We start from the raw sequence: 22,284 nt of genomic DNA, 5'->3' as shown, positions 1-22,284 counted from the left end.
CTAAACTCTGGCAGCCTTTCCTCTCCTAATGACTGAGTTTCAATTTGTCTGAGTTTCTTAAACCTAATATGTATCGTGGTAAACGGTTTGGTTCAGTCTAGGGGCGGTTGGGCTGTAGCTGATTGTTGTTCCAGCGTCCAACACAACCTTTCCAGGAAGTGAGGTTAAGGTGATGGCAGAATATCTCTTATGTCAGGCTGTTGCTATAGTTTCACACTGTGGCTTGAGTCTGAATGCGGATCAGACAGGATTGCAATAACATCAACGTTGATGCAGGAAGTATCAAGTCTTATTTTAATCATGCAGTACTGGGTAATATGAAATGTGATACAGATCCTTATTACAAATTGAAAGACCTTTCCTGTTAGCTCACTTAGCTGTTAGCACTCAGAAACATGTTGAGCAGATTTGCATTTTACTCAAATAGGACTAAAGTAAAAAACTTGTACGTTACTTCAATATTAATATCATTTAGATTTAGATTTTACATTTAACTTTTAGACTTAAGATTCATACACATTGTTAACAATTAAATATGACATGATGTCTCAAATGAGAGGAAAATGATAGATAGATAGATAGATAGATAGATAGATAGATAGATAGATAGATAGATAGATAGATAGATAGATAGATAGATAGATAGATAAACTAATAAGCTAAAGAAGCTTGCTGTAAACTCTTCCTTTTAGATAGTTCACCTGTGTGTGAATAATCAAATTTAAATGGGCATGGGCCCTTTTTTCTGAATGATTTTTAAGCTTTTCTCAGGCTGCACAAACCAGTCAGTGATAACTACTTTTGTCCCACCTCTTGTGATAAATCAGTCACGAGGGATGACACAGATGCTGGCAGATATATTTTCCAAACTAAAAATGTCTTGATCTAGAGTCCACTAGCTTTTGCCTACCATACAATTTAATGTATTTTTTTAATCTGAATTCATCCTGTTCATCCTTGTTTCACCCTTCAACCCTTTCTGTTGCATTTTAAGTTTATCGATTTATCTATTTTACTTATTTCCAGCAGATGACACCAAGATAAAAAAAAAATTGTAAATGGATGTACGTATAAATAAAGCTAATTTCATGTTTCCTGTTGTTTTGCATTCTTTGCATTTTACATTTAATTCCATTTGTTTAATAATGAATGAAGAAATCAAGATACTTTCCAAACAGCAAGTAAGTGGTTCCCCTTTAAATGTTTGCACAAAATCGACTTCCGCCTTATAAGCCCCGCCCTCCTCCCTCCGCATAATGCTGCTTTCAGGTCGCTGCCAGGTCTTGTGACTTTACGGTCTTCATTCAACATGAGCACTACGCTGAAGTTCACGGTGCTGTTGCTGGCCCTCGGCTTTTGTCAGGGGCTGCAGCACAACTATGACAACTACATCGAGGAAGAAGAAGGAGTCGAGCCCGTTTCCCAGGCTTCAAAATATGGCTCTCTGTGGCCTCTTCCGCAGAAAGTGCAGACCTCAGAGGTTTCACTGAAGTTGTCCGGCTTCAGCTTCAAAATTGTTGACGCCAAAGGTTCATCCGCTGGCCCGAGCTGCAGCCTCCTGCAGAACGCGTACAGGAGGTGAGAAGCTGGGTTTTAATCAGCTGGGTTGTATATGTATGTGTTTTAGCTCGCTTTTGTTTCTCCCCCCTCCCCAGTTCCTTGTAAGACGAAAACAAAAGCTTCGTTGCTGCGTTCAGGAGCCGGTCTCCGCTTCATAAACAAGATCCTCACCTGTTTGTCTCTCTCAACAGGTATTACGAGTACGTGTTTGGAGGTGCCAAAAAACAGAAGCCGAGCAAAACCTGGCGAACAGGCCCATCTGAGCTCACGGAGCTGCAGGTGTGGATCACATCACCTGACTCTGAATGTGACGGTTTCCCCAGTGTGACATCTGATGAGTCATGTGAGTCTGTTCCTCTTTGATATCCCATTTAATCCTGTTGTTTATTACGGTTCTTCCGCGCAGTAACCAAGTACTTTTACTCAAGTACTGCAATTGAGTATGAATTTCAAATAATTGGCACATCTCTATATAATACAATACAGTTTAACAGCACTGCACACTACTGACTGAAGGATGAGTTACTTATAAAACTTTGGCATGAATTTATAAAATATGATGCATCAGCTGCTCATCAGTCTATAAAGTAGTTAAAGCTTGACCAGTGAAATGCTGCTGACTATTATTAGTATTAGTACTTTTTCTTAATTAAATGATCTAAATATCTAAATATCTTCTTGATCACTGCTTCTGCAGAAATGGAAGTTGCATACTGATATCTGCAGGACTCTGCTGATTAATTATGATATTCATCCATTGCTATTTCAAGTTTCTTCCCTGACAAACCAGTGGTACATTTTTTGGCAAGTGTCTAGTTGGTTGATTGGTTGCATTTTTCTGCTGAGCGAGTAGTATTACCTTTTGATACTTAAAGTACATTTTGCTGATAATACTTTTTCTTAGGCAGGAACTTCAATAAAGGTTTTTTGCTTTTTATTTTTACGCATATTTTCACATTGTTGTAGTGTTACTTTTACTTAAGAACAGGTTCTGATTTCTTGACGACATGGGGCATCGATCTGATTCTGTGTGCTCATGATTTGCCGGTGGAATTAGAGTTTACCTGGCCCCCCTCTAATACCCTCCATAATAACCACCTGCAAAGCTTTGACAACTCTGTAAATTTACATGCAGTGTACAACTGTTTGTGTCCACAGATGAACTGTCAGTGAAACAGCCGGTTGCTGTCCTGAAAGCACCGAAGGTCTGGGGAGCTCTGCATGGTAGGACTTTTTTCTTTGCCTGTTATTACACCATTTGAAAGCAAACTCTGCTTTTGTGACATTTATTTTCATTATTAATTAATTGTTATTATTTCTTTTGAATAATTGTTTGGTGTAATGTACAATACATCAGAAAAAAAGTGATAAATGCCCGTCACAATTTCTCAGAGCTTAAGATAATGTCCTTAATATTGGAAATTATTTTCAATCAGTGATTCAAAACCCGAAAGACAAACAATGTATAATGATATAAAACAGAGAAAAGCAGAATCTAAGAAGCAGGAAGCAGAAATTACAAATTACACTCATTATGCTGAAGTCACCATTACGACCGATGATCACAGATAAAAGTCTGATACAAAGTTTCACTTTGTTGTTGCCCTCACTCCTTGTACGATAAAATTACAGTGTGCTTGTTTATTGCCCTATCTAAAGGCAAATGACTTTCAAGAACTGCACCTGATTAATTACGATGTTTGCTTTTATTTTTCATTGTTTCCATGGTTTTTAGGTTTGGAAACGTTCAGCCAGTTGGTGTATGAAGATGAATATGGAGCTGTAAGTGAAGGACAATATGAATGTTTCTAACTTTCTAATCTTAATGAGGACATTTTGTTGCACTTGACATCCACAGCTGGTCAGCCTTGCTGTATATGAGCCAGGCTTTAACTCAAGCTTATTTCAACTGCGTTTCCAGAAAAGCATCAATTCCACAGCAATCATTGACTTCCCCAGATTTGCGCATAGAGGCATCTTACTGGACACCTCTCGGCACTTCCTGCCCATTAAAGTCATCTTGGCTAATCTGGTACGTCAATAATAAGAGCTGCTTATTTTGTTTGTCTCATTTCTAATTTTCATTTACAATTTTAAATACATAAATCCTTTGTCCATTCATACAGGAAACAATGGCGATGAACAAATTCAATGTCTTCCACTGGCACATCGTCGACGATCCATCCTTCCCATACCTGAGCCGAACGTTCCCACAGCTGAGCCAGCAGGTCAGTGCGACTGCGTTTTTCATATTAGCACACTGTATTTGTTACAATCCACCAGAAGAGCTTATTCGTCACACTGTTCACAGGGATCTTACCACCCGTACACACACGTGTACACGCCCGCTGATGTGAAGATGGTGATTGAGTTTGCACGCCTGAGAGGCATTCGCGTCATCCCAGAGTTCGACACTCCGGGACACACACAGTCCTGGGGCAAAGGTGAGAATTACTACTAATAACTGGTGGAGAGGAGCTTTCTGTGTCACCGCCCTTTTTTTGTACGCACCTGCAAACACTATCTGAAAACAATAAAGCATAAAAAAAATGAATCTAACCTGTCTGTCCCTCTCAGGCCAACCCGATCTGCTCACACCGTGCTACTCTGGCGCCGAACCCTCCGGCTCCTTCGGACCAGTAAACCCCATCCTGAACACCACGTATGAGTTCATGGAGCAGTTCTTCAAGGAGGTCAGCTCTGTGTTCCCTGACGCCTACGTTCACCTGGGAGGCGATGAGGTGGACTTCAACTGCTGGTGAGACGGTGTACGCGATGTTGGAAACTTCTCAGCATCAGAGACCGGACAAGCGTTAACATCTGCTGCTGTTTTTGCTCTGACCTGCAGGAAGTCCAACCCGGACATTAAGAAGTTCATGGATCAGCAAGGCTTCGGACAGGACTACAGCAAACTGGAATCATTCTATATCCAAAAGTTTGTTTCACATTTATACCTTAGTATTTTCCTTGATCCCTACATTTTATTCCTAATTTCTTTCCATGTTTTATTGTCCTTTTAGACTCTTGGATATCGTCACCACCACCAAGAAGGGCTACATGATCTGGCAGGAAGTCTTTGACAATGGTGTTAAGGTAAAATAGAAATTGTGTGTTTTGCTGTCTCAATTAAAGTTATTTGCATGTTAGAGTTAAGAATGAGGGATTTTTTTTTATGCTATATAAAACAAGGTGTTTGGGAAAGTACTTTATCAACATTTATAAGTCACTTGTGTTTTTGTTTTTTCATCCTGTGTTACAATAGTTTCACATTCTGGGAGATAATTTCCTTTCGTGCTGAAAGTTATATGAACAGATCAATACCACTCATGTCTAAATATGAAGCTAATCAGCAGCCAGTTATGTGTGCACAAAGACTGGAAATGAGAGTAAACAGCAAGTCTGACTCTGTCCAAAGGTAAGAAACCCCACCTACCAGCACCTTTGATGGGTCTGTAATTAACTCATTATCTGTAATTAACTCATTATCTGTAATTAACTCATTAGCAGTATTTGTCAAATGTCATTATGCGAAAGAGAAATGACTTACTGTGGTTTTAAGGGTGGAAGTTGCTACTGCTGGCTAATTGTCTGGCGCATAACCTCCGTTAAGCCACAGCTTGTTCTCACACTATAGTTTTAAGATATAATGTTTTAAGATATTATATAATGTGCTAATTATTGAGCTTTAAAGGTGCTGGTAGACCAGTTTTGTTATTTTTTTGGACAGAGCCAGGCTGGCGGTTTCCCCCCGGTCCAGGATTTTAAGCTAAGCTAACTGGATGTTTTTGTATTTGGCATACAAACACGAGCGTGGTCTCTATCTCAGAAAGAAAACAAATGTATTTCCCAAAATGTTGAACTATTCCTTTAACCATGACCGCCTGCTCTGTAGTATGTGACCTAAGAACAGTAGCTTGGCCTGTAACAATTGCAGCTAAAGCCTGACACAGTAGTGCATGTGTGGATCGGCGGCGGGTCTAATGAGGAGATGGGCAAGGTGACGGCAGCGGGATACACCACCATCCTCTCCGCCCCATGGTACCTAGATTATATTAGCTACGGACAGGACTGGCAGAGGTACTACAAGGTTGAGCCACTCAACTTCAACGGTTAGTTTTCACTAAAAAAAAAAAAAAATTGTGTTTTATGTCGAATCAGTTCATTTGGTGGAGGGAAAACTCTGATTTGGGTTTGATTTAACTGAGGCAACAAAAAGTATTCTGGACTTTGTTCAACAGGCTTACGCTTGAAAACTGCACAGTTGTGACAAGGAGAGAGTCAGATACAGACCTGAGGTGAACATGGGGCAGTGTGGTTGGTGGTTTCAGATGTTTCTTTCATGGGTCAATGTAGTTCACCGCTATGGAGGACCAATCCTGGTTTGTTTGAAACAATAACCAAATAAACTAAAGGTGAAGTAATTAATCAGCAACAACGTTGGCACCGAAAGGAAGTCCACTCCTTGTCCTGGAGGTCCAGGGTTCAAGTCAACCAGCCGGGGCGAAATAAGTCAGGTTTGGTCCTCCATGAACACGGACCAAGACGAAAGTAGGACTGAACCTTTTCAATTTCCAGACACTTTCCTAAAATGTCATCATGCAGATTGTGACATTATCATCTGCGACTAATTAAAAAGGAAGATAATCAAAACACAAAAGACACATTAATGTCCTGAGTGGATTCGAAACAATAGAAGGCTCTAACATTTTCGTCTTCGCGCCCCCCCCCTTCACCATTTCTCTCTTATCTTGCTGATACTGACACTCTCATGTATGTATGTATGTATGCCGTGTAGCTGAAACCAGACACAATTATCCACGTTTGGAAAGGAACCAAGCAGCAGTACCAGAATGAGATGGCAAATGTTACATCATCAGGGTACCAGACCCTGCTGTCCACTCCCTGGTACCTGAACCGTATCTCCTACGGCCAGGACTGGCGGGGCCATTACAAGGCTGACCCGCAGGATTTCAAGGGTTTGTGTTCACATGATTGAATTATTTAGCAAGATTTTTTTTCCCCCTGCACATTTTCACTGGTTGTTTTTTTTTTTTTTTTTTCTCAGTATTTACATAAGGAAGGGTGTTGGGAGTTTGCCTCAGTCATATGATTCTGTTTTATTGCTGTGTTGTTGATCTGACCCAGATTTTATCAGCTGTATTGTTGGACTCTGTTGGACACAGATCTGAAACGTTGTGGAGTTGTCACTCCTGTGCAAATACGTGTAAGCCTGTTGAATGAACAGAGGGAAAATATCTTGATATCTTTGCTCTCAGAGGGGAGAAAATCAACATAATCGTAATTCAGTTTAATTAAGCATTTTATTTCTTTTTATTGTATTATCTCTAGTCCTGTGGAGTTTTACATTCTCTGGATGTTGGTGACGCTGCTTGAGCTCATCAGACATTACTTTTTAAAACAGGAACTGAAGCACAGAAGAAACTTGTGATTGGTGGAGAAGCCTGTTTGTGGGGAGAATATGTCGACGGCACCAACCTGACACCCAGACTCTGGTATGTCTCATGTGATTCCTTAATTATGTTTTTTGAACCTTGACACATCACATGACAATGAATGGACTGATATCTTTTTTTTTTCTCTTGTCTTCTATCACTCCCTCAGGCCTCGTGCCAGTGCTGTGGCGGAGCGGCTGTGGAGCGCCAAAGAAGTGACGGACATCAACGACGCCTTCAACAGACTGTCGGTGCACCGCTGTCGTATGGTGGAGTAAGTATCTCGCATCTCTTTATACCATTCACTACATCAGTGCAAGTCTCCAAAAGCTGTGCCATCACACTAACCCACATTAAACAGAACTGTATAAAAACATATTCCTCGTATTTTCCTGTCTAAGGCGCGGGATCCCAGCTGAGCCGCTGTTTTCCAGCTACTGTCCCCGTGAGTACAAAGGTGTCTGAGAACAACTGAAAGACCGGCCGTGTGGACGGAAAAGGGAAAAGGAATCAAGTCCATATACGATAAACTCCATGATTGCATTTTAAACTGAGAAATCAAATGCTAAACTGCTCTTCTAGAGATACACTGGCAATGTATTGCTACACCGAGACACGCACAGAACTCATGATCACATCTGATGCTGTTAAACATCCTGAATCATGAATGCAGTCACTGCTTTTTTTTTTATGAATGTTTGTACAATTGTGAATAAAATGTTGATATTTTAGATGCTAGTCCATTGTTTCATTTTGAAAGACAAGGTTATGAGGTAATTGGTTGCACATTTATTTTACATCCAACTAAGAACATGTTACACTATTTGTATAGTTGTTTTCATCCTGGATATTCACATTATAAACAGCATTTTCAAATCTGATAGTCCTGGAAAAGTCTGTTTGGGTAGACGCCATGCGTCTGTCAGAGAGCGCCATTCCTGATGGGTCACAGTGTTACCAACCTGAATCACAGCAGGCCACGCATTCTTTTAAGAAGCGTGTTCTGGTCCTGGGGGTTCATGGCCTCGTAGTTGTCCAGCTCCAGGGAGAAGGTGGCGTTGCCGGATGTAAGCGTTCGCAGGATGGTGGAATATCCCTTCACAAGGAAACACGTGTCAATAACTTAAACCGAAAAACATACAGATAAAATGTTTGAATCAGATGTCACCTCACCATCATTTCTGCCAAGGGCACGGTCGCTAGTAGCACCTTGTTGTCATGACGACTCTGGATGTCTCTGACGGTACCTCGTCTTTGGGCTAAATCCCCCAGCACGGAGCTCAGGTGTTCCTCCCCAACCGTCACCTCCAGTGACATCACTGGCTCCAGGATCTGACTTCCTGCTAGCCTCAGGGCCTGCGTCCAAACAAACACGACTGTAGCTTCTCTATGGACAACCCTGCAGTTTACAGCTCTCACATATCATGATGTTTTACCTTGAGCATGCAGCGGGACACACAGGCAGACACCATGGCCGGAGACGTTCCTGGTTCCATGGCGACACTCTGGATCAGTGTAGATACACTCTGTAAAGGATAACCTAGCAATGGACCTGAGGGTGTGAGCAGACATCAGTCAGTGTCATTATATAATAACAATCTGACAAGTTTACGTTCCTTCTTTAAAGGCCCTGAAAACTATTACACTCAGTTTCTTACTGCGTGAACACAGTTTTGTGTGTGTGTGTGTGTGTACTTTGTCCTCAGGTCTATCTTGTAAAAGGGGATCTTAATCTCAGTTCCAGATTAAATAAAATTAAACACCCACGCAGCTTTGAAAAAAAGAAGATCAGTTCACAATAAAAAAAGATTTTTTTTACTGCCCATGCATCAGCGACAGCCGGGGCCAGAGACAACACGTTTTCAGGTTGTCCGTCCATCCCATTCCTGTGAACGTGATATCTCACTAACGGCTTGAGGGAATTTCTTCAAATTTTGCAGAAACATTCACTTGGAGTTCAGGGTGAATTCATAAGAATTTGGTAGTAAGAGGTCAAAGATCCAGATCACTGTGACCCCACAAAACATATATATGGCCGTAAGTCACAAATTCATACACTATGACACAAGTTCAAGTTGATGTTCTGCAAAAACACTTCTGGCCATTTTTCGATGCCGTAACTCAGGAAAGGGAGATTGTGTAAACCGAACATTTCCTGCAACAGCTGGTTGGTGGAGACACACAACTCTAGTTTTCACATATCACACAGAAGAATTAAATCAATCAACCACAAGCCAGTTAACAACTTGTTTTCCTGAACTTGAACTTTGTTGTTTATCTAGTGATAAAGATTTAATGTTAGAGAGACTGTTGTTAGAAATGTTAGAAAAGTTTTCAGGGCCTTTAAGAAAGAGAATAAATGAGTTTAGTCAGTGCTACCTTGAAGGTATGAACTGTGCACTCCATTCTCCACTGCATCTTTCATTTCCTGTGGTATATGTCCCCCAACTTCATCTGTGAAAGCTAATTCACATGAACCACTTGTAGAGATGTCCACAGGCCTGACGGCCAGCTCCACTGTCGCAACATGTCTTCTCTCACCAACTGTCCGGTCCAGTGTATCTACATTATAAGCAATGAGGAAAATCAATGCAGGAACAGAATGTGGTCGACAGGAATGATGTCTCCCCCACCTAATGCACCGATGTATGTTTGCTGTACCTGCCGCAGAGGCCTCGTGGAGAATAGTCTCCCGATAAGCCACCTGTAGTGGTCCAAGGTGCGTCTCGATGCCGTACTCTCTTCTGATTCGATCATGGATGATCTCGATGTGCAGCTCTCCCATCCCACACAAAACAGTCTGAGAAAGGAGAGTGAAGGACATTTAGTTGACTCACTGTGGCAGAGGCTCTGACCTGGTTAATCCAATGATGGTATTACCTGCCCAGAATCAGGGTCAACCCTGACTTTAAGACTGGGGTCTTCTCTCTGGAGGCAGTTAAGTGCATTCTCAAGATCTTTCAGAAAAAAAAACAATGTGTGAGTGACAAGTTTTCAGGAGTGCAGCTAAGCTCTTGTGCATGTGTAACAAAGCTATAACCGCTGTCACTGACCTGCCTGCTTGGCCATGGTGGGTGGTTCTATAGTGCAGAAGAAGACGGGATCAGGGACCTCCACTCCTGAAAGCACCACGGTCGCATTTTCCCCGCCCTTCTTCCCCAACCCGCTCTCATTTTGGGCTCGGCGGCCTGCAGCTGCTGCCGAAGCCTTGGATGAAACGATGGTGTCCCCTGTGACTGTCTTAAGTGAAAGCAGAAAAAGTAAACAACCTTTTGAGGAAGAAAATATTCAATTTAGCAAATAAGGAATACGACAGTGATGTTCTACCTGCTTCAGTCCTACAGTTAGTGCAATGTTTCCCGCTGTCATCGAGGGGATTTCCACATGCTGATCAGCAAACGGCACCAGCAGCCTGCTCATCCTCTCTCTACAGACAACATGATGCAAAGATGAAAAGGTTTGACACTAATCATCAGGGTCAAAACTGAGTGGGTTACATTTCCCAGGGAAACGACATACATGCTGTTCCTGTTGATGTTGTGGACGGCTGACTGTGGTTTCAGAGTACCAGAGTAAATCCTCAGAAATACCAGAGGACCGCGCTGCTTGTCGTGGAGAACCTTGAAGGCCAGAGCACATAAGTCATCTTTGTACCAGCGCCTGCGGGATGAGGAATGTAAAAAAAAAAAAAAAAAACCTTACTGTCTGACAACAATGACCAAATGTACTGTTTATAGAAACATATTTTCATACTGGCATGTTACAGTAATTGAAGGACAATTCCAGCATCATTTGACTTTTGGCTCATTTTTATGTATCTTCTATCTATTTACCAATAATTGTGATAATAAGTGAGAGACCAATGAATTTGTCTGATATCTGGCATTTTGAGATAAAAGGCATTCGCCAATATCTGCGCTCATGAGGCTGATAAACAAAAAATGTCTGTAATTGTAAATTGTAAATTTTGTTAAAGTAAAGTTTAGTTTTTTGATTACTTGTGGAAATTCCCTTTTTTTAATGTAAAATAATAAGTAGCGTGCAGATCTACTTAAACCAACAGACACACATTTTTTTATTTTCAAATATTTTTCTTTGTTCAAGTGATTAATATTTTAGTGTTAAATATAAATGTTCATTACGTTCAGCAATCTTGTGTCTCCTTTGTTATTATGATTAAATTGATGTATTTCATCAGATGTATAAAAGAAAAACAACATTTAAACACCCATATAACTCATATCAAACCAGTTCATTCATACCCATTCAATTCCACATGATGAGGAAACTTTCCACTGAAACTGTCCATAGAATTAAACTGAAACTATCCAACGAGCCTGAACAAATACTCTCAACATGCTGGAATCCTTCTTTCACTCAGTGTTATGACAGTTCTGGTCAAAGTTGGTCACATGTTAAATAGTTCACTCACACCAGGTCGTGGTGCCGTTCATTCGGGGCAGGCAGGTAGGCGATGATGGCATCTAAAAGCGGCTGAACACCTTTGTTCCTCAAAGAGCTCCCACAGAGGACTGGGACGCCTTTACGGGCCAGAGTCACCCGCCGCACAGCCTCTTGTAGCTGCAGACACATCAGCTAAGTTTACTCTGTATTCACGACTAACTGTGCTACTTTCTAGGCTTCTGAACCGGGATCATATATTACTCACTTTGACTGAGGGGACTGCATCAAAATTATCACCAAAATCAGTCAGCAACAGTTCAGCAAACTCGTCATCCAGATCAGCAACCTGTGATTGGGAAAAGAAATACATACTGGAGGAAAAATACAAACAATCAACAACATCATTCATCACTGCTGAAAACAATATGACATGTACCTGTTCGATTAAAGCCATCCTGGCCTCGTTCACCTCCTGCAGGAGTTCTGGCTCATCAGACTGGTCGAGAGGTTTGCTTTCAAACATTCGTCCGTCATCTCCCATAGATCTTAGCTTCCATATCAGCTTCTGGTTGGTTAACAAGTCAACCACACCTGTGAAGTTCCTGCCGCTGCCAACAGGAATCTACGAAACAAGATTCAGGAGACAAATAAAATACACGGTGACATGACTCCTATTAGGTTTGTTGCATTTACTTCCTTTGTATTGTGCGTTAGAAATTGTACAGTAATTAAAATACATTTGGACAACTTGAACTACTTATTTCAGTCATTACAAGGTAATTCCTTTAACGGCATTTAAAAGTTACCCTTCATCAAAGATTCACCTCTTGTTTTCTTACCTGCAGGAGGACTGGATTCGCTTTCAGCTTCTGTCTTATGCTCTCGATGGAAAAACTCAGGCTGAGAGAAATAAAAATAAATAAATAAAGGCAGTTTCCAGTAAAAGATTTTGGAAAAAGCAAAATAAGTGGTACACAGTATGGTTGGACTGTTGAGTCACTCACTTGGCTGCAGGTTTGTCCATTTTATTCAGAAAACAAACACAGGGAATGTGGTGCTTCTCCGCTTGCCTCCACACGGTCAGAGTCTGAGCCTGTTGTCAGGGCAACAGAAGATGCTGTGATCAGAGTGCACCCAATTTTGCGACACAGTAATTAGAGAAAAAGCTGTTTGAAAGCAACAGGCTAACCTCGACACCAGCTGAGGCGTCAAACACTGCAACAGCTCCATCAAGAACGCGAAGCGCCCGCTCCACCTCGAGAGTAAAGTCAACATGTCCTGTGATCTCACACACACACACACACACACACACACACACACACACACACACACACACACACACACACACACACACACACACACACACACACACACACACACACACACACACACACACACAGTGTAGTTTGAGGAGCCGCTTCTTCTCATTTCCATTGGGATATTTTAGTCTAAGAAGGATGCTTACATATAATATCTCTACCTGGGGTGTCTATAAGGTTTATTCTATGACTTTTCCAATCAAATGTGACTGCTGCCGACTGTATGGTGATGCCGCGCTCCCTCTCTTGAGCCATAAAATCTGTGACTGTGTCCCCGTCGTCTACATCTAAAAGCAACAGTGACAGAAATAAGCCGAGAGGCAGAAACAAACAGGCAGTCTGTAAGTTGTAAAGAATTAACAGTGTTCACATCTCTTCCTCCTTCACACCTCCTAGTGCCCTCGTATAGCCAGAGTAATAAAGCATCCTCTCTGTGGTTGTCGTCTTTCCTGCGTCGATGTGGGCCATGATGCCGATGTTTCGGATCCTGCAGATACAGCACACAAGTTAACACGGAGCTGAACCTAAAGAGTATTTCAGCCAAGTGACTGCAGAATGCAATTACTTACTTGGATATGTCCGGGTTGACCACGGCCCGCAAGGATTTCACATCATCTATGACAGTGAACATGAAGTACAGCAATGACGATCTGACTGAGTTAGTGATGCTGTGTGTAAGTTTCTGTTACTGAATATGTTTTCCAAAGAATCAATTATTAATCAATGCAATGTCATAAATAATGACTAATGCACAACTGCTCATGCCGGTCAAAAATAAAACCCCAAAAAGTATATGTTCAGTTTCAAAGTTCAATCCTCGACTTAGCAAACAGCAGCTGACAAAACAAATTCCATTTAGTAGCAGTTCTGGAGCTTTCAAACATATTAAATGAGCTTCATTTAGCAGGTGTCATTCTAATCATCCGCCAATGCAACAATATGGAAAACGTATCTGCTGGTGAAGATCATGTAATATGATCAAAAACCTCAGCTACTAAATGGACTTTGGTGGTGGTGAGGATAGTTTGTCAACAAAATAAAAGATTTACTGTGTAATGATGTGAAACATTGAAGCAAACAAATGTAATATTTAAACCAGCAAATGTGTAACATTTATAACTGATGACTGAATCCAATAATTGATTACCAAAATTGGAATCAACTAGTTTCCTGTTGCTTGACAAATCAATAAATCAACTAATTAAAACATGTCCGTTAATGGATCCAATTAAGAAAACAACCTACCTGGAAGAAAGCTGTATTGTCTCTTTACATGACAGCTTACTCTGCATCTGCAGCTCTGCAGCCCTGCAGTTAAAAAATACCTTCCCTGTGGACGACAACGACCCTGTTATGAACTCAACATAATATCAATATATTGTATCACTGACAAAACATATTTTAGAAAAGCTGTTACTTACCCAAATCATCCTGCTAAATGTGCTAAAGGCTCTAACACGCATCTTTGATGTCTAGTTATCTTCCAAGCTTCTCCCTCAGGATGAAAAAAAGCTTCAGGTGAGCCATAGTGGAGGAACATTAGTTAAAAGAAGCAATGTCTGCCTATTTTTAATGGCTGCACCATAAGCAGGAGGAAGAACAGAAAGACTACTGCTATAATAAGCTGAATAATACTGGACGTCTTAAAGACTGGAAGCATTAAAAAGGCATTCAAGTGTCCTACAAAATGAAGTAATCTTTCATACTGTCATAAAAGTCACGCTTTCATAAGGTACATCCCCAAAATAGATTCATAGGAACAAGCGTGTAAGGCTTATAGTTCCGGGTATGAAAACAAAACTTGCTCCGTCAATGATAAAATAGTTTAATATACCTACATAAAATCACACATGGATTATATACTGTTATTATATTTTAAAGTATATGATAATTATGTAATTTATCCTTAATCGTTAATAATGGACCAGTGTCGCGATAAGCCGTTCATATTTGATCTACGGACATCCGGTTGCATCACGATGACGTACTTCCTCTAAGTTTCGGCTCCGGGGAAAACAACATCTAAAGGACCCCAGCCTCAAGAATAAAACACCGAATATCCTGCGTCTGTACCAACTGATATCATCTTCAACGGATTCATCGTAACACGTAACTTCTTAACCACAAAATGGTATGGAAGCAACCTTTTAAACTGTATTATCTTTACTTTAATCGGGCAGTTTAACGCGTTAGCATGTTATGGTAGCATTAGCTTTGGTTGACATGTGGCGGGGTGACGTACTGCTTTACTCTGTGTAGGACGAGTTTCTGTGTATAAAGTGTTTATATGAAAACTGTTTGACCGCCACTGACGAATGTAATTACAGGTGTATGAGCGTGAAAGCTCTGTTTCTGTGAAAGTTGCCTCACTTGTTTACCATCTATATGGCGTGCTCAGTTGTAGATGCGTGAACGGCGTCACACAACCTTAAAGTTCAAATCCTTTACCTGTAATATTTATAACATGTTATCCAGTCTAGATCTCGCTATGCTTTCTGCATGACATGTCGCTAGGTGTTGCCTTTATTAATGACGTTGATCTGAATTTGAAAATTAAGCTGAATTGTTTTTGTGCGTCTTCTGACTGCTTGTCTGCCCAACCAACAATAACAAACCAGTATATATAAACTTCTCAGTGATATAAAATAGAGTATAGCAGCAAATCTTCGCATTAATGAAACAAGAACCATATAATGTTTGGCGTTTTTGTTTTCAAAAAATGTATAATTTATCAATTAATTTTGTTTAAGCCATGAAAGTATCTGAAGATCTGTATAGCTAACTGGAAAATGTAGATGCCTGCCCCAAACCAAACCTGTGAATTTCTTACAATTCATAACAAGAAGAACTGAATTTCGTGTTTGGTTCTTCATTTGTAGCCCCAGAACGAGCACATTGAGTTGCACCGCAAGCGGCACGGCTACCGCCTGGACCACCATGAAAAGAAAAGGAAGAAGGAGAGCCGTGAGGCCCATGAGCGGTCGCACAAAGCCAGGAAGTTGATTGGTTTGAAGGCCAAACTGTACCACAAACAGAGACATGCAGAGAAGATCCAGATGAAGAAGACGTGAGTATAGAGGGAGAAATGTGGCTTTGTTGAAAACAGTGCTTATTTTTCTAGCTGGTTTAGAAAAACAAAACATGAAAACTGTGCCTTATTAACAGTCAGACAAATCTGACTTGTATCTTTGCAGCATCAAAATGCATGAACAGAGGAAGACAAAACAAAAGAATGATGATAAGACGCCAGAGGGAGCAGTGCCAGCCTACCTCTTGGACAGAGAGGGACAGTCCCGTGCTAAGGTCCTCTCCAACATGATCAAGCAGAAGAGGAAAGAGAAGGCTGTAAGTGTTGGCTTGTCAGCAGCATCCATTTTTGGTGCTTTTATGTGTGGAAATGATATCAATGTTGTCTAAACCCATATGTGTAATATTTTCTGTAGGGTAAATGGGAGGTGCCCCTGCCAAAGGTGCGTGCCCAAGGAGAGACAGAAGTGCTTAAAGTCATCAAAACTGGAAAGAGACAAAAGAAAGCCTGGAAGAGAATGGTCACCAAAGTTTGCTTTGTCGGTGATGGCTTCACCCGTAAACCTCCAAAATATGAGCGTTTCATCAGGCCTATGGTAAGATCTCATTGTTGTTTTGAAATGTTTTAGACATTACGTGACAAGCTACACTTGAACTAAACCCCAACACTGTTTTTTTGTGTGCATTAGGGTTTAATGTTGAAGTGCCTTACTCCTAAATCACCTGGTTCTCTGTGTTCTTCTTCAGGGTTTACGTTTTAAGAAAGCTCATGTCACACATCCAGAGCTGAAGGCCACATTCTGTCTTCCCATCCTTGGAGTGAAGAAGAACCCTTCCTCACCTCTTTACACCTCTCTGGGAGTCATCACAAAAGGAACAGTCGTAGAGGTCAATGTCAGCGAGCTGGGCCTGGTTACACAAGGAGGAAAGGTTGTCTGGGGTGAGTGCTCGAGTCTATGTGAAGCCATAACAGCATTGGTGAATGTATTTACATGCGCTGCAGCAATCGCTTTATTCCCACTTTTAGGAATGACTCAGAAACATCAACAATAAATTCAACTTCCATCCTCAGTTCAAAGGGCTAAACTGCCCGTTTACGACAGCTCTACACAGTATTGCGCATACGTTTCTTGTGAAAAAATTCTGAGGATGCTTTCAAAAATAATGCAATCAATAGTTTTTATTTATCAATTAACGTCATACAAAATTCAAGTACTCTTGTGCAGGTTGAACAGGTTGTTCCAAGCGTCTTACAGAATGTACCACGCTTCTTCTGTAGATTCAGGCTGTCTCAGTGTCTTCTGTTTCTTCATACACTACTACAGTACTCAGTTTTAAGAAAATATCTTAATTAGTCTGCAAATGTAATACTAAAAAAATATTTCTGGATATATTAATGTGGTACTTGATAATGTTGTAACTAAAATTTCTTCTGCTTCTCAGGTAAATATGCCCAGGTGACAAATAACCCAGAAAATGATGGCTGCATTAATGCAGTCCTGCTGGTATAAGACTCTCAACCTTTATACGGACTGTGCCTGGTAACTCTTAATTACCACAAAGAACACAAAGCTGCAACATGCAAGGGGCTTAAAATCATGGGATTTTCAGGAAGATCGCGGATGCAACACAACAGTGTTTGGACGTTCAGAGGAAAATAAAATGAGGTGATTACTGTGTTAAACTTGATATAAATAAACTTGATATGACACCAGATAATGCTTTTGTCCCTGTCTTTGCTCACTACTAAAATATTCCACATAATAATAAACAGTTAAGCAGTTGAGTCAGTTTTGTCACTGAAAACTGAAATTATTGAACACAGGAATTATTGTGAAAATTGGGCTGAATGATCCTAATAAAGTAAATATGGATTAAGCTGTTCCATAAAGCCAACTCATAGATTGTTATCACACCAATTCATTCATTGTTCACAGCAACACATTTGTTAAACATAATATGAAAAATGAAACAGCAGAACAACTATAGCAACCACATTGATTCACAGAAAAGTTGCAACTTTTCTTCAACAGATTAAAAAACTAATTCAGTGACCTGTCGTAGTTTCAAGACGCATTCATTAAGAATCTCATAGGAAAAAAAGCACCATCTTTGAAACTTTCATTCTGACATAATAGCAAAGATCAAACCCCGTATTCAGTTACAAAGGATAATATTCCAATCTTATTATTTCTTCATTCAATTAGCGCTGAGCGCTTTCATCAGCTCATTCATTCAGTGTAAGCGAGAGGAAACATTGGTGCTGACCCTCTTCATGGCCCCGAGGTCAGACAAAAAAACCTCCAGAGAGCCATCTGAAGAGTTCAGTCAGGTTTTCTTTGTAAAAAAAGTGCACATTGTGATCGAACGTAGCATCCTTCCGATTTTGATATTAAAGGTAGAAGTGCAACTTTTTGTCTACCGTCTTGCAGCCAATGGTAGAGAAGATTCTTTCAGATTTGGGGAAATAGACTAAGTCTTTGGCCAGTCTCTCTGCCACATCCGGGTTTGGCAAAATTCCTCTGGTTTTCATCTCAGCCTTGACACACTGGATGACGTGGTTGTACTCCAGAGGCAGGAACGGGATGAAGTAGTCCACCATTTTCTTCGAAATCAAACTTGAACGAAAAAAGCCACCTAGAGAGAGAGTTTAATAGGTATTTCCAGTAGGAAAAAAAAGGCCAGGTTTTTTTTAATTTTTTATCAAGGCTAATTACTGAATGATAATGACACAACAGCATTCCAGCATTTATACTCACTTTGGGTGTTGTCGAACAGTGATCGAGAAAGCGGTGTTTCCAGGTCTACGAGCTTGATATCCTCCCGTCTTCGTCCTGCTTTCTTGAAATCTAAAGCTGTCTGAGCGATGACGTCTCCCCCTTCATTGCTATGAGGAAGATCAGAAACAGGCCACATATTAGAATTTGCCTCCGTTTATCTGTTGTTACCAGTGGCCATTCAGAAAAAGCTATAAACCCTTTTCAATTCTAATGTGGTCAGACAACACGGCATACAAAATAGTTCTGATCAAGCGTAACCCAACCCTGAGGAATACATTCAGCTTTTCACCTGAGGAAGATGAAGATGGCTTTCTGATAAGAAACTCCATCCAGCTTGTCATAGTAGTCCAGGTATGGCTTAATGCTGTCCATCAATTTAGGATCCATCTTATCCACCTCATCAAAAATGAACATGGAGCGTTCACAGTCGGCGATGCCCTCTTTGAGCCACTGCTTTAACTGATGCTGAGGAGAAACATTGACAACTTTAATTCATACAAAAGGCTGAGAAAGAACAGTGTCACTGTGTTTTAATTAAAAGTAAAATAAATCAACTTATTTATACTCCATACCTTGTAAGTTTGAAGATGTTGTTTTGGATGTGGGAAGTGATGTGTGGCTGAGAAAACATGAAAAAATCTGCTCTTAATTCCCTCCTTGTAAATGTTTTCAGCAATCAGCTGACTAGCAAAGTTCTTCCCTGTGCCGGTCCATCCATGCAGAGAGAGCACCAGAGGCTTCTTGGGGTTTGCATTGCTCATGAATCCTTCCACAGCTTTTAAGATGCTGTGTGCTGCGATGTGCTGTCCAAACAGTTTGAGGTCGAGGTCATCCGCAAATCCTGGAAAGTAGAAAGCAGAAGGTCAACTGGAGTATTGGCTGCAAAAATTGACTGAAAAACCTCACTGCGACTGTTTAGCTGATGTGGTAAGCCACCAACATCTTGCCTTGTCTCACACCATAGTTCCCCATAGTCTTGTTTTCTTCCACTATACCTACATTTAAGTACCATCAGGAAACACCAAACGGTTTTATTATTATCTTATTCATACAGCAAATCCCATACACTAAATCTAGGGCAGCATATAAATACTGTGGGAAAACCCTGTATCTGACTGAAATCTAAACCTGAAACAGTGTGACAGGCACTGTCAACATTGCAAAGATCAAAAAGTGGGTGATGGTATACCTCTGTTATTTCACTGGCTTGTGACACTATGAAGGGGTTGTCACTCATGGTTTACTATAATATACCACTCCACATTAGTATCCACAGATCCTTAATAGCAACCCCCTCTGATGAAAAGTTTTTAAGCTAGTTAACATGTCCATATGGTGTTCTTTATATAATACCAGACATTTCAAGAGAAAAATAAGCAGTCAATGTCATGACTGCATATCTCCACCTTGGAACTGCAGTGTACCAATAACAATCTCATAAAAACAGATTCGGACAGCCAGGGTTACGCCACAAACCTAAGGAACCAATCCTGTCAACTTGTGGGGACGGGGGCAGGGAAAATAAACCTGAAACATTATCAATACAGAGAGGGAGAGTTTGCATTAGCAACACTACCAACACTTTGTCAGCCATCGCCAGTTACAAGCTAACAAACAAATAAAAGATGCTAACTGTGCTAACCATTCTGATACGTCTGGTAGTCGCTGTTTTTGATCACAACGGACTCCTTGTCTGAGTCTGGGTCTGACTGAGGCTCAAACATTGGTGGCTCAGACTCACCAATGTTTTCTCTAAAGCTAACCATCTTGAAACGCACTGCTCGTTCACAGGTCTCCAAAACCTTCTCAGTAAAGAGAGTGACAGTTTACATTAACACAACCACTAACACTAACTGTCCGTCACTGCCAGTTACAAGCTAATAGGCCAACAACCAACATGGGAAAATACTGGACATTATATGATGTTAAATGGCTATATCCCCCACACAGCTCTTTATATATTGATGTAAACATACTCTAATTAAAGCACTTTAATGCCCTGTCCATCATTTTGTTTCAAACTGAATATACTGAACTCACTCACACACTCTTAACATTTACTGAGGCATTTCTGTGAGCAGTAATCTGGGGAAGGTTTTCTGCAGCAATCCCCGGACGCTGTCCTTCCTTATCAAGTGAAATCAACTTTATTGCTAGAGAACACTTAAGCACAGCTTGAACTGACCAAAGTGCTGTACAAAGTATAATAAAAAATAAATAAGATTACGTAAAAGTAAAGCAAGTAAAAACAAACGTATAAAATAAAAACATGTAAAAACACAAAGAAAGCATATTAAATATATTGCATACAGACACATGTTTTATTCATTTTGAAGAGGCTTATGATTCTAAGAGCAGTTATAAAATAAAATTCTCCAAATTAATTAAGCAGTTAAAACTTTATGACATAATTGAGTCAATGTAAGCTTTCTGTTCATCTGTAATAAATGTGGAGTAAAACTTTACAACAAAACTGCAGATTTCTTCATTCAAGGGAGAGACGTCTTTCCAGACAACAGCTTATCTCCAACCTTTAACCCTTAACAATAAGGAAGTTAAATTCAGGCTCCATGCTGATTACCTAGTGTTGCTGTCACCCACACAAGGACTACAGCAGCACCTGCACCTGCACCTGCGGTCAGAACTGGGCATCGACAGTCAACTTTAACATATCTAGATCTTCAAAGAGTTGAATACTTTGAGAAATTTGATTTGTTAATCCCAAACTTCATAGAAGTAGATGACAGTGAAAAGCAAAAGATTGTAGGAGACATGCAGCTGCACAGCACTATATAGCTGCACATTAAAATAACATCAGTGACAAAGTCTATCACATATATAAAACACACACAAAACGGGAAAAAAAAACTGTTTAGTGTTTTGTTTTAATCCATTTATTTAATTTTATTTTACTTGAATAGAAATGAATGTGTGTTACCTTGCCAATTGAAAGAAATCCACTGGCGTCCACAGCACTCATAATAGCAGTAAATGTTCTGGCACCTATATACAACTCCAGCCAGAGTCGCAACAACGCCGACCACAGCTGCGGCGCCGACGTACTCTGACGCCTCGGCCCCTCCGGAGCAGACCAACATCCACAGCAGCAGAACATGTTGCTTCCTCGGTTTCATCTCGTGCAAGTGTTTCTTATAAGTTAAGAAAAAGTAAAGTGTCTAACAGCTTGGTGAGGCGGAGTGAGTAAACACAGCTGGAGGGCGAGTCAACAGCTGGTGGTGGAGTCACTAATTACAGCTGGAGGTGGAGGTGCCGCGGTCTTTAATTTAGATTTTTTTTTTTTCTTTTTTTAAATAAACTTTATTTACACTATGGAACTGACTTTACCACCAAGACAACGGCGCAATGTGTGCAGGAGTTAGTGCACAGATTATGATACATAAAAACAAACATAGTTTAATTACATGAATTACAAATCAAATTCATTACACAATACTCTAGTTTCCAAAGGTAATTCAATTTTGAGCTAATTTTCTGTTTAAATGAGCTATTTGTAAGCTTTACTATTGCTACATCTAGCGTTAGCATGAACAGCTCTTTATTTACCAGTCTAGAGGAAACATTTTGAGCTCAGTATCAAACTTTCCAAGATCAGTGTCCAGTGTTGGAAAGCAACAACAATGTTAAATCTTATCACGTCTTTTCTGCTTCTGTAGTTAGCACGCTAACCAGCTAGCCCCGGCCCATCTCCTCACTTTCCGATAGCAACTCACTGTAGCCTCC

General features: G+C 40.5%; 4 protein-coding genes across 6 annotated transcripts; 2 read left to right on the top strand and 2 right to left on the bottom strand.

The window, feature by feature from the left end:
• The first annotated feature begins 1,231 nt into the window (after positions 1-1,231).
• On the top strand, positions 1,232-7,744 carry hexb (hexosaminidase B (beta polypeptide)). 2 transcript variants are annotated; one of them, XM_056403916.1, is made up of 14 exons: positions 1,232-1,578; positions 1,752-1,903; positions 2,719-2,784; positions 3,296-3,342; positions 3,482-3,592; positions 3,687-3,788; positions 3,872-4,004; positions 4,138-4,318; positions 4,409-4,495; positions 4,581-4,653; positions 6,356-6,536; positions 6,983-7,073; positions 7,183-7,287; positions 7,415-7,744. In XM_056403916.1, exons 1-14 carry the CDS (start codon positions 1,310-1,312, stop codon positions 7,476-7,478), a joined length of 1,662 nt encoding a protein of 553 aa, XP_056259891.1. In that variant the 5' UTR covers positions 1,232-1,309; the 3' UTR covers positions 7,479-7,744. The 2 variants fall into 2 exon arrangements, with proteins under 2 accessions (XP_056259891.1, XP_056259892.1); XM_056403917.1 differs by lacking the exon at positions 6,356-6,536 and adding an exon at positions 5,495-5,669 and having other exon boundaries at positions 1,233-1,578.
• gfm2 (GTP dependent ribosome recycling factor mitochondrial 2) lies at positions 4,272-14,462 on the bottom strand. Of its 2 annotated transcripts, XM_056403915.1 has the most exons (21): positions 14,158-14,462; positions 13,982-14,066; positions 13,306-13,351; positions 13,126-13,223; positions 12,898-13,023; positions 12,607-12,695; positions 12,422-12,510; positions 12,257-12,317; positions 11,854-12,039; positions 11,683-11,763; positions 11,446-11,594; positions 10,533-10,673; positions 10,341-10,440; positions 10,067-10,253; positions 9,894-9,970; positions 9,675-9,813; positions 9,393-9,575; positions 8,450-8,565; positions 8,187-8,369; positions 7,976-8,109; positions 4,272-4,402 (listed from the first exon to the last, which is right to left on the bottom strand). In XM_056403915.1, exons 1-20 carry the CDS (start codon positions 14,197-14,199, stop codon positions 7,981-7,983), a joined length of 2,307 nt encoding a protein of 768 aa, XP_056259890.1. In that variant the 5' UTR covers positions 14,200-14,462; the 3' UTR covers positions 4,272-4,402; positions 7,976-7,980. The 2 variants fall into 2 exon arrangements, with proteins under 2 accessions (XP_056259890.1, XP_056259889.1); XM_056403914.1 differs by lacking the exon at positions 4,272-4,402 and having other exon boundaries at positions 7,869-8,109.
• A 254-nt stretch (positions 14,463-14,716) lies between these two features.
• Positions 14,717-17,482, top strand: nsa2 (NSA2 ribosome biogenesis homolog (S. cerevisiae)). Its single transcript, XM_056403774.1, has 6 exons — positions 14,717-14,867; positions 15,616-15,803; positions 15,931-16,081; positions 16,180-16,359; positions 16,511-16,703; positions 17,207-17,482. Exons 1-6 carry the CDS (start codon positions 14,865-14,867, stop codon positions 17,272-17,274), a joined length of 783 nt encoding a protein of 260 aa, XP_056259749.1. The 5' UTR covers positions 14,717-14,864; the 3' UTR covers positions 17,275-17,482.
• Positions 17,207-22,189, bottom strand: LOC130186573 (torsin-1A-like). The gene is made up of 5 exons (XM_056403773.1): positions 21,482-22,189; positions 19,116-19,384; positions 18,833-19,008; positions 18,523-18,650; positions 17,207-18,400 (listed from the first exon to the last, which is right to left on the bottom strand). Exons 1-5 carry the CDS (start codon positions 21,675-21,677, stop codon positions 18,156-18,158), a joined length of 1,014 nt encoding a protein of 337 aa, XP_056259748.1. The 5' UTR covers positions 21,678-22,189; the 3' UTR covers positions 17,207-18,155.
• Between the last annotated feature and the right edge of the window lie 95 nt (positions 22,190-22,284).

This window comes from Seriola aureovittata, chromosome 18 (genome assembly GCF_021018895.1).
Source record: "Seriola aureovittata isolate HTS-2021-v1 ecotype China chromosome 18, ASM2101889v1, whole genome shotgun sequence".
NCBI classification, from domain to species: domain Eukaryota; kingdom Metazoa; phylum Chordata; class Actinopteri; order Carangiformes; family Carangidae; genus Seriola; species Seriola aureovittata.
This window is presented reverse-complemented; position numbering and strand designations above follow the sequence as displayed.